This window comes from Olea europaea, chromosome 15, assembly GCF_002742605.1.
Source record: "Olea europaea var. sylvestris chromosome 15, O_europaea_v1, whole genome shotgun sequence".
Lineage (NCBI taxonomy): Eukaryota > Viridiplantae > Streptophyta > Magnoliopsida > Lamiales > Oleaceae > Olea > Olea europaea.
In genome coordinates, this window is record NC_036251.1 from 25,312,408 (window position 1) to 25,324,097 (window position 11,690).

The 11,690-nt window shown below is 36.3% G+C and overlaps 2 protein-coding genes across 5 annotated transcripts; both read right to left on the reverse strand.

Annotated features, from left to right (window-relative positions):
- Positions 1-1,017: 1,017 nt before the first annotated feature.
- LOC111410624 (filament-like plant protein 7) lies at positions 1,018-7,203 on the reverse strand. 3 transcript variants are annotated; one of them, XM_023041061.1, is made up of 7 exons: positions 7,008-7,203; positions 6,853-6,894; positions 5,625-5,729; positions 5,276-5,423; positions 2,988-5,190; positions 2,851-2,914; positions 1,018-1,928 (listed from the first exon to the last, which is right to left on the reverse strand). In XM_023041061.1, exons 3-7 carry the CDS (start codon positions 5,721-5,723, stop codon positions 1,479-1,481), a joined length of 2,964 nt encoding a protein of 987 aa, XP_022896829.1. In that variant the 5' UTR covers positions 5,724-5,729; positions 6,853-6,894; positions 7,008-7,203; the 3' UTR covers positions 1,018-1,478. The 3 variants fall into 3 exon arrangements, with proteins under 3 accessions (XP_022896829.1, XP_022896828.1, XP_022896830.1); XM_023041060.1 differs by lacking the exon at positions 6,853-6,894 and having other exon boundaries at positions 7,008-7,202; XM_023041062.1 differs by lacking the exons at positions 6,853-6,894; positions 7,008-7,203 and adding an exon at positions 6,540-6,574.
- Positions 7,204-9,230: 2,027 nt separating this feature from the next.
- LOC111410625 (polyubiquitin-like) lies at positions 9,231-11,346 on the reverse strand. 2 transcript variants are annotated; one of them, XM_023041063.1, is made up of 2 exons: positions 11,169-11,346; positions 9,231-10,350 (listed from the first exon to the last, which is right to left on the reverse strand). In XM_023041063.1, exon 2 carries the CDS (start codon positions 10,348-10,350, stop codon positions 9,433-9,435), a length of 918 nt encoding a protein of 305 aa, XP_022896831.1. In that variant the 5' UTR covers positions 11,169-11,346; the 3' UTR covers positions 9,231-9,432. The 2 variants fall into 2 exon arrangements, with proteins under 2 accessions (XP_022896831.1, XP_022896832.1); XM_023041064.1 differs by lacking the exon at positions 11,169-11,346 and adding an exon at positions 11,105-11,125.
- Between the last annotated feature and the right edge of the window lie 344 nt (positions 11,347-11,690).

Sequence of the window (11,690 nt, forward strand, 5' to 3'; positions counted from 1 at the left end):
TCTAAAGGAGCTTCACTTGGATAAAAAAATTGATTTGGGCCTTCTAGTATATTAGGTGATCCTATCAAGATAGTTAAAATATTGTTTTTGGAAAAAAATGGTGAAAGATTGGGATTGCATTATTAGACCGGATATCTGATAACATAACAAATTAGATATAGATTTAACAATCAAATATCCGTTGGATTATCGGATCGGATCAGATCAGATAATTTTTTTTAACAGATCGGATCGGATTTGGATAGACCCCCCATCCATCTCTGAATGCAACCACACACATATACGTATATACAGCCTCCACTCTTTACGCTGTATGCTTCATAAAGTGAAGAGTCTAGAGCCACGAGTATCTATATGTACTAAAAGAACGACACTTGTTTTGTGTCTAACCTAAGAGATAATCCAATAACCATTGTGCTCTCCACCTCCAAAGTGATGGCCTTTCCAGTCTTGGCAGTGTTGAAAGGGATCCAGGCTCAAAAATGACGTGTGTAAACTTTAGACTTCAGGGTCATCTTCATTTTTCTCACCATTCATAGCCTCCTCTCCATCACTCGTCTCTTGTCCCACCAATTCACAGGACTGCACTCCTTCCCAACACTCGTTCCTCGTCCAACTCATCAACAGGATTGCTTAATGAATCTTTCCAAATGAGTTGGGTCAGCTTGTCGCCAACCATTCCCTTGCTATATCAATGTGTCCTTCAAAGATTTTGCACCATACACGTACCTAATTGACTGAAACTCATTTGACATCTTTTAAGTCTTGACTAACTGGGAAGCAAGTCTTGAGTTGAGTCTGTAGGGCCTTGACCTTGACATCCATTTTTCCAGGAGTGCCTTGCCGCCTCCAGGTACATGTTCAAATTATCTAGCTCTTTCTTCTCATTCCCTCAATTTGAACCAGTTGATCCTGGAGCGGGGCTTATGACCAAACAAGAGCCTCCTCTATAGTGATCACCACATAAAATGACCGTACAAAAACTTAATAAATAAAATCAAAAAATAAAAAAACATACAAGGGCTGCAGTTAACAACCACCACCATCAAGACAACACAAACGCTAATAGCCTGGGTGCCAACATCCCCATCAAGACAAAAACACTTTTCCTCCCTTGGCTAGCGTGGTTTGCAAGCTATTGCGTCCGCCCGAGGGTTTATCCAGTGCGCACCCAAAAGGGTAGCGGCTGCGGGTTTCCCCATTATATAAAAAAAAAAAAAACACTTTTCCTCCTATTAAGTAACCAATAATTTTACACGAACAAACAAATAGTTATCCAAATGGTCACATTACAACCATTCTTGCTAAGATGGTCTCCAGAGTGCGTTAGAAATGATTAAATATCAACACAAGACAGAAAACCTTCAGAATAGTTATGCAAAAAACCTGAACGATCCCAGCAAGCAAGGTACATGGAATCAAGTCCACATCCATTCGCAAGCAAAAACTCATATACTGCATCACTATGCATTATATATTTACTGACGGATAATAAGGTTCTTTTTATTGCTACCTTTCTTCCACCTAAGCAGAAACTTCCTCCAGAAATCGAGACCTCCTCCCAGCTTTTTGCTCTGTACAATGACCAAAGCCCCCGCTTTGGCATTTTCAGCTTTGGGCGTCAGCCCACAATACGCTTCTGGAGTTGCACAAAAGATAGGCAATCTGTCTGCTTTAATGGGACTTGGACTCTCTTTTGTATATGGAGGTTGTACATCCTCAACTTCTGCACTATTTTCAGATATTATCTGATCAAGAGGTGATGATCGCTTCTTCAACCTGTTATTACTTGTATCTTCAATTGACAGAACCTTGTCAGCTACTTGCGCTTCGTTTGCTGAAGCCAGTCGTTTTAGCTGCTTTCCCAGCATTAGGATGGTTTCTTGGCACTCTGCTAACTTAGCAGTAGCATTTGTTATCTCCACATCCTGACAATTTGAGCAAACGTCTCTCAACAATAAGCCACTGTTTGAATACTTTCTATTTTCCATATATTTCTCGTACTTTCACTAATGTCGTTAGTTGTTTACTCCAGTTTTATGACTATAATCTGTGTGAATATATACGTTCACAACTGGCTATATGAATTTTCTACCATCCAAGACTCCATCGTAAGATACAACTAAATTTCTTTTCAGCCAAATAAGATTTCTGATTTCAGAAAATTTTCCTATTGTGGCTTGAAAATATAAGATTTTCGTCTTCTACTAGTTAGTGAATTAGCACAATATTACCATCATTCAACGACCAAATTAGTTGTATCTGGACCCTATGCTTTAGACTACAGTATTTTTGAACGTCGATATCTCTCTTCACATGTAAACAACATTTGACTTCCTTATTTGATATAAGTATTTACTTTAGTCCATAAAAGCAAAATAATACTTCGTTGTGTAAAATAAAATGAGGAAAATAGAAAATAATGCTCTATACATGCATGAAATAGAAGTACCTCAGTTAAGCACAGAAGATACGCATTGACAAACTAAGACATGTTCTCAATAAATTTGGGAAGGCTTGCATGAATTTTTTTTCACCATTACGCTAAGTTCATTGCTAGATCTAACGGAATAGGAATGATACTGCTGCATGTCCATAATATGTTGGAAGCTAGGTAATTTTTTCCATTTTGGGTTTGAGGAAGCCCGGGAAGGGGGGAGTTTAGAAGGGCTATAAATTTGCAACAAGAACCCACCTAAACATGATACGTTGATTTTTCATTGACCTTTACATTGAATTTCATTAACCTTTGGCTTCAACATGTCAATTTTTTTCCAATGCCCTTATTGAGTCTAATGTTATAAGGTTGCCTGTTCATTAAATTCTCCTGCAATTCCGAGCAGAACTTACAGTTTCCTGCAGCTTCTCTTCTTGATTTTCATTGTCCTGTGGATACTGCTTGCTGGCACATATCCTGAAAAATCAACAAGAATTATTAATTTACTGATGAATAACCTTAACTATGAAGTTAGGAAAACTGATGGTACCTTTCAAGTTGCAGTTGAAGCTCCAGACATGTTGCCTCAAGTTCTACACAGCAATGGCTTTTATCATTCAATTCTACTTCAGCAGAAGATAATTTCTGGAGAACTTCATTTGTTTTACCCTTGGCAACAGTGAGTTGGGTATCGAGATCTTCATTTATCAGATTCTGATTTTCAATCTGACCCTCAGTTATTCTTTTTGATTCTTTCAAAACCTCCGACTCAGTTTGTAGATTTGCAATGCTTTGTTTTGATTGCTCTAGTTCACGCGTGAAGTCCCCCTTCATCTGCCTCGCTGACTGCAGACTGACCTCCATATCTTTTACGGAGGATTTCATGAAATTCAACTCATTTATTAATCCTTTATTTTCTACTTGGAGAATAGAATGGATCTTCTCCATTTCAAGCATAAGGTTTTGCACAGATTCAAGTCCCAGGGCAGTTCCTGGTCCATCCCCACCTAGGTACCTCTTGAATTCATCTCTGATGGTAAAATTATTATGAAAAGGCATACAATTGTGGCTGATCCATCCCAGTGTAGAAGTCAATGTCTTGATGAACTTCTCAAAATCGACCTTCCCATCCAGTAAATTACTACACGCATGAAAAAATTGTCGTAGAACAAAATTAAGTTCACGACTATTCCATTGGAAAACACGAATAATGCAGTCAGCAGCTGTTGAAGACTGCTTGCATATTAAAGCATTGCAATCTGTGTCCAACAAGTTGGATGGTATATTACAGTCCTCTGCACATGGTGGATGAAACCGAGTAATTAGCTCCATAATTTTACGCATAGATCTGTTCAGATCAGTTTGATTAAATTCAGTGGTCATTTCTTCCACCAAGGTTCCCGTGGTTTCTTGTTCTGAAATTGTTCTTGGAGATGCTGCGGATTTCCAAGTGATGTAGCCATTAATGGAAATCAGTTTAGATCTTTCATAATTAACGGGGCTTGACTGGTGATTCATGCTGTGCAAAGCCATTCTAATATCTTCAAAAAGTTCATTCATGCTTCTACCTGAAATACTGGTTTCTTCCAAGATCACCTTCATGACTTTCTGAAGCCAATTGCTTCTAATTGATGGATTTATTGTTTGAAGTTTGCCATCAACATCACTGAATTCATTTTGTTCCACTGGAACAAGTTCTTTAGTTGTTGAAATACTATTCCCACACATATCCTCAAAGGAATCTGATAACGTGCAACTCGCCTCAGAAGAAGCAAAAGAACTCCCCAGTGGGGCATCAACTGAAACAATTGCTAATTTCTCCATTTCAACAAAATCGTCCATTAGGCTGATATCATGAGCTCCAATCATTTTGCACTCTGTTGCAGTTTGAGTTTCCCTATGTTTGACGTACCCCACTTCTGAATTTATAGCAGACTCATATTCTTTCTTCGCTAGAACATCTTTGAGAATGTTATTTTCTTTTTCCAAATCATGCAAACGCTCCTTTAAGTCATTTAGCTTTTTAATTAGGATGTTTGGACAATATTCGGCTCTGGGATCTTTCACGTCTAAACCTCCTCTAATCGAATTCAATTTTATCCTTTCGTTCTCCACCTGGTTTCTTCCCTTCATTTCAGTTTCACTCTTCATGTTTGCCAAGACAGTTGGATCTGGAAGCTTCCTGCGCGTTATGGTGCGTAATCTGTAGCACTCTGCTTCCAATTTCTTTATTTTCTTTATATTCTCCAAGTGTTGTTTATGTTCAACTTCTGCAGATTGATGACTATATTCCAGCTCTTCATTTCGGAGGTGAAATTCTTTCTCAAGCATCCTAAACTCGTACCTTAGAAAATCATTTTCCTTTTCTGCGGAGTCTAATCTTGTCATTAGTGCATTAAATTCTGCCTCTGTTTGAGATTTGCATTTATTTATCTCTTCAATCAAATTTTCTTTTACTAGTAGGGTCTTGCTCAGATACAAATGCTCAACAGTCAAATCAGCAAGCCTTTTACTTGTTTCTGTTACTTTTTCCTCTAAAATTTTATGTGCTTTTTCCAATTCTTCTGATGTTTTCCTGGCAGCATCGTGCACTCTTTGCTCCTGTTCCTCTCTCACTAGATTTAATTGCTCCATGCAGTCCCTCAAGGCAGAATTTAGGTGACCTAACCTTTCATTTGCAACCACACTCTGCTGCAAAGCTCCATCCAGTTCTTTTTTCAGGCTCCTTACTTCTTCCTCGGCTTCCTCCTTACCTGATGTAGTATTAAAGTATCAATTAGAAGAATCAAAAGCATACAACAATTGTAAAATTTTAAGAACATTCATGTCTAATATCACCTGCAATGGCTTCTTGTGCCATTTTGACATGATTTGCTACAAGTTCATCTTTAGCAGCACACGCATCAACGGCGGAAGCCAGCTTTTTGTTTAGAAGTTTTAGAGAATTCTCGAGAGCCACCTCTTTTTCACTGGCAAGCGACTGTGCCTGTATAAATTACGCAAGCAGAGCCCTAATCAATGATATGAGTATTGTAGCCAAAGAGACATTCATGCTGAGAGTATTCGATTCAGTTGGAAGCATTAAATTTCAGAATTTGAAAGGGTAACTTTAATTGAACCAAAGTCCAGAATATGCTTGATATTGATAGGTTGGATCAAGAGAAAGAAAGCGAACAACTTCAATTACCTTATCTCTGTCAGTTTTGTTTGCAATATCAGCTTTTCTGTGTACAAAAATTGTCTTCTCCGATGATCTTTTCCTCCAAAGCCACATCTTCCGGTCCATGGTTTACTATGTTTACCAAAGAGATGGAAAGCAGAGGCTATAAGTTATTTAAGAACCATTACATTGCCCATGAGTATTTACACACACCAAAAAAAAAAAAAAAATTTCCTTTTCCATATAAGGGAAAAATGGTTACGATGTTAGTTTGTGGAAAAGATAAAATTTCTCTCTGCATGACTACATCTAACCCTGAAAACATTTCAGAGCAATCACTTCAAGGAAATAGTATTTCCATCATAAGTACTTTCAATGCGATCATAACCCCTTTAGTAAAATGTAAATATTTGTTAAGACCACATATACATAAAAGGCTGCATTTTGGATGATTAGAGTCACAGAAAAGAAAATGCATTCGCTACATAAAAGATTTTCCATTCAATGCAAGGCATAAGTTCACCAAAGCCTGTGCCTGCTTTAAAACTCATAAAGTGAGAGAATATGCATGGCCCTAAACAATACCATTGCAGAAATTCTAACAGCAAACTGTACTTGTTATTCTGTGAATTTCTTGGAAGAAAAAACAAAAGAAGGTGATAAATGAGGAGGTTATGCTTCCAGTATTGATTGACTCAATCTGATTTATATATTAATAAATTCGGGGAAAAAAAAATTCTGATTAATCTGAAATCCATGCTGTAGAATGCAAAATGAAAATTGGCAAAAAGAAATAATCAGGAAACAGTAATACTAAGAAAAATGGGCTATTAGACACCAGTCAAGTCATGAATATGTTAATAAATAGCTATATATATATATATGATATCTATATATATATATATGATATCTATATAGTGAAGCTGTAGCAGTAGAACTCACTTGCATTAAGCTAAGTTCCTTGGTCAAATCACCAAAAAACAAAAGAAGGTGATAAATGAGGAGGTTATGCTTCCAGTATTGATTGACTCAATCTGATTTATATATTAATAAATTCGGGGAAAAAAATTCTGATTAATCTGAAATCCATGCTGTAGAATGCAAAATGAAAATTGGCAAAAAGAAATAATCAGGAAACAGTAATACTTAGAAAAATGGGCTATTAGACACCAGTCAAGTCATGAATATGTTAATAAATAGCTATATATATATATATATGATATCTATATAGTGAAGCTGTAGCAGTAGAACTCACTTGCATTAAGCTAAGTTCCTTGGTCAAATCACCAACCCATCACTTCCATTTTTCAAATTTAAAGGAAGAATCAAGCACCGCAGAACTCAATTGCGCAATATAAAGAAAAATGTGAATGAATTAAATAAAACACAAGCCCTGAAACTGAAAAATACCATGTGATTTTAAGCAATTCTCTTCAATTCTACCGACCAAAAAAATCCCTGGTATGAAAAAGCATTTACTGTGTGTCCATCGTAATGGCTGGTAAAATAGCTCATAAAAGTCGTCAAAGCGACAACCCACTGAATGCTTCTAAAATGATTGAAAAGTAAATCCTTTCCATTCTTTTGACTTGATAAACTTTTGAGCATCAGAGGAAAAATGATTGATTTGAGTTGGTGAAAGGCACAGCTCCATAGATGCCACGCGTGCACTGCATTGGGCCCATTCTTTAAATGTTGGGAAACTTTCAGTGAAGGTCCCTAACCTTTTAAAAAAGTTCAATTAGGGCCTAAACCTTTTATTTTTAGTAGTATATTTCTTAACGTTAAGTAATTATTATGCAGCAGAGTGACTTCTGAATGGAAATCATCCAAACATCCAGCTTCCTATTTACCCAGAGGTTAAAGATTGCACTGTCAAAAATGAAAGATTCAAGACCTAGTTTACTTTTAAAAAGTGTAGGGACCTTAATTGAAATTTTCTTAAATGTTTTGCGGTCCTCTTTCCACCATTCTTTTAGATTTTCTTAGGGAAAATTCCACCAATGGTCCCAATTCCCAAATTTATTGTTTCTATTACAAATTAGCTTCGACTTTTATAAAATTAAATTTCACCATTTCAACTTGAAATGGTAATTTGGATAGAGATATACTCACGAGGACTATATGAAAAGTTCACAAATATTTGGACCAATATGTAAGATTAATTGTACGCCGATAATAAAAGTTGCTACTGTGCGAAAACAGGTTGAAAAATCGACGTCCCAAATTTCCAATATTTTATGTGATGTTCACTATCCCATTACCACTTGCTAGTCGGACTATATTAAATAAAAATTAGTTCTCTAAAATAAAAATGTAAAAGAAATAAAAAGCCTATTGAAGATTTTTAAGAATTTCGTCACTTTAAAGATGGTAGATAGAAGGGTAGAAAGAATTGCAACAAACATAATGATTTTGTCAAGATTAATTTTTTCCCTGTCTAAAGCAACGTATTGATTCGTGTCCAAAGATTATAATAGGCCCCTTTCCTAGAAAGGAATAAAAAAGTAACAAGTTTACTAATGCTTTCACATTTTATATAAGTTTTGGACTAATTTGTATTCTAATAGTATAATTGGATATATGTTTTCATATTACCTTTGTCCATACATTTCAACTTTCTTGAATCCACAAATATTATTGGCTTCTTGACTACTCATTTATCCTCATTTATAAATAATTTTCAAGATACAATAATAATAACATAAATATATCGAGATGCAAATTAATTATTTTGTTGCATAAGGATCATTATTTTTAGTTATTTGATATTTGAACTCTTTAACGATTATATCAAATACATATCATCTTAATATATAAAAGAAAGGTAATTACTTTTATAAATAAAAATAATTTACTCTTGATTCTGATTTTCGGTATAAATACAAACTGTAAAAGCGTTATCGTGGTCAAATGATCCTTTAGACATTTAAAATTCAAAGTTAAATATATCACAAAAATTACCACAAGAATAACTGACTTATGACAACCACATTTATTTTATCCTTTTTTTTTTTTTTTTTTTTTTTTTTTTTTAATTTAGCAAATGAATTTTATAAAAAAATTTGGTTTAAATTGAGCAAATGAGTTTAGTAGAGAAATTTGGTCTTTTACAACGGTATGCAAAAAGCACTCCAGACATTGTTACAGTTTATAACTAAGCACGACTAACTTTTTATTTAAATAGCAAATAAAGTCGAAGTCGAAGTCGAAAAAGAAAACAAAAATACCTCTAAGCTTTTTATTTTTCTTTTTCTAAAGATAGATCATTTTCAACACCAGAACCTTCAACACACCGCAGGCTAGCAATATCGGGAAGAATAATACCATCCATAGCACTTTTATCATATTTTCGGACCTTATTATAGAACCAAGCCATGCCAGAAATCTGAACCAAATTTCACACGCACAAGAAAGAGAACATTATAGGAAAAATACAAATCAAGTACCTTGAAGTTATCAAGCTTAGAAACAGAACCATCATAAGAAATAGGAAAATCATTGCCACGAACAGAACCATCACTCTTAAATATTGTGAGAACAGATTTCAGCATGACCTATGAATATAGCATTAATCTTCTATTGCATGTTATGTACATGAAACCCATTCATTAGATAACTGCAGTCAAGGAATATTCAAGATGGCGCAAATACCAGATTTATTGATAATTGGGGAACCCATTAGACTTTCACTGTTTTAAGAACTAATGCTAGAGGCTATTGAAAATGAAGAGCAGAACAGTCCACAGAAAAGTAGTAGACCAAGAAAGCAGAACAGACAAGACCAGGGAAAAATGAGAAACAAACAACTAGCAGTCCATTAGCAACATAACATTCAGAAACCACCACGGAGGCGGAGGACAAGGTGAAGGGTGGACTCCTTCTGGATGTTGTAGTCAGCGAGTGTCCTTCCATCCTCCAACTGCTTCCCAGCAAAGATCAACCTCTGTTGGTCTGGGGGGATTCCCTCTTTGTCCTGGATCTTAGCCTTCACATTGTCAATGGTATCGGAGCTCTCCACCTCCAAAGTGATGGTCTTTCCAGTCAGGGTCTTAACAAATATCTGCATCCCTCCCCTCAACCTCAGTACCAAGTGCAGAGTCGACTCCTTCTGAATGTTGTAATCTGCCAAGGTACGACCATCCTCAAGCTGCTTACCAGCAAAGATCAGCCTCTGCTGATCCGGTGGGATGCCCTCCTTATCCTGAATTTTTGCCTTGACATTGTCAATGGTATCTGAGCTCTCAACTTCAAGGGTAATTGTCTTCCCTGTGAGAGTCTTGACAAAAATCTGCATGCCACCACGAAGTCTTAGCACTAAGTGAAGTGTTGCTTCCTTCTGAATATTGTAGTCTGCCAAAGTCCGGCCATCCTCAAGTTGTTTCCCAGCAAAAATTAGCCTCTGTTGGTCTGGAGGAATACCTTCCTTGTCTTGGATCTTGGACTTGACATTGTCAATGGTGTCAGAGCTTTCCACCTCAAGGGTAATAGTCTTTCCAGTGAGGGTCTTAACAAAAATCTGCATTCCTCCTCTCAGCCTGAGCACTAAGTGAAGAGTGCTCTCTTTTTGAATGTTGTAATCAGCAAGGGTGCGGCCATCCTCGAGCTGCTTGCCAGCAAAAATCAACCTCTGCTGGTCCGGGGGAATACCCTCCTTGTCCTGGATCTTGGTCTTGACATTATCAATAGTGTCAGAGCTCTCGACCTCAAGGGTGATGGTCTTGCCAGTTAGAGTTTTCACGAAGATTTGCATCTGCGCCATTAGACAGAAAGATCATTTAAGACGACAGATAAATCAATTTCCAAAAGAGACCGCTCAAACATTCTGAAAAACCATATAAAACAGTTACTAATCTAATTCATGACAGTCAAAACATGTTTGTCCAGAAAAATGGAAAAGGGAGCTAGTATCAAACTTCCAAAAAAGATGATCATGGCATAAAAAAAAAAAAACCAAAATTTGGAATCTATGAAGACCCTTTCCATACCCAGGAAATTTTCAATAAAAAACCTGGATGTTTTTATTTATTATCTAATGGATTAAACAAGTAAATCATCTAGACAGTTTGGAAAGAAATTTATCAAAAAAAGGAGAACAATCAATTGACCAAGGAAAACTATAACCCCCGAAAATCTAGAACTCCAGATGAAGAACTGTAACTAGAAAACTGTTCGTTCGCGCAAAATTGCAATTTCGATCAAGATCATTTAAGATCTCCACGTAATTGAAGCCTAAATTTGTGGTATGTAAACAAACCTCTCATATATGAGATTTATTTCAAAGAAAATCAATTTATTCATCGTGAATTTTCAAGAAAATGTATATTAGAAGATTTTAAGCACCGAATGAAAAAATAAAGATCCATAAAGACGGCAAAAAATGATTGATTTCTCCTGAAACTTTCCAATTGAAATGAATCGGCAAAGAATTAAGAATCGTCGTGCTAATTATCATATATCTGGCAAACAAGACTACTTAATCACGAAACTAATGAAACGAAATTTACTTCAGGAGTCGAAAAACTAAAAGAAAATCGAAATTATAGGAGATGATCAAGAGAACTATCGTACCTTGAAAGAAATTCAGAACTTTTGGAGGAAAAGAGAAGAACGGAGAAAGATGATTTTTCGTCGAATGGAATTGGATTAGGATTCGTTGACACATAAAAATTCAGTCCAAATCGAACAGCCCAAGGAGTAAAGTCCAATTGAAGGATCCCCAAATTGGATAGCCCAAAGAACGAAGTCCAATCGAACGAATCAAGGTGAAGGCCCAAATAAGAGGTCCAAGAATGCGGTAACGCCATCGCCCAAGTTTGCAAGTCGCCCACAATCTGAACGAATGGAGTGTCATACGATCGTCCAGAGCTGTTATTCTACTCTCGTCCAAACCTTCAAGTCGCCCAAGGTATCAACAAATATAACGCATCGTGGTTATCAAGGAATGCAGTTATCAAGGCAGTTGTTAAAGTAACCTTATCACGTTTCACGACTCAAGGAATTCAATCGAAAGCAGTTGAACGATGAAAGATAATAGCAGCAGTTAAAAGGCAGTTTCATGACAAAATGACCACTACAAAGAAAGTGGGTAAT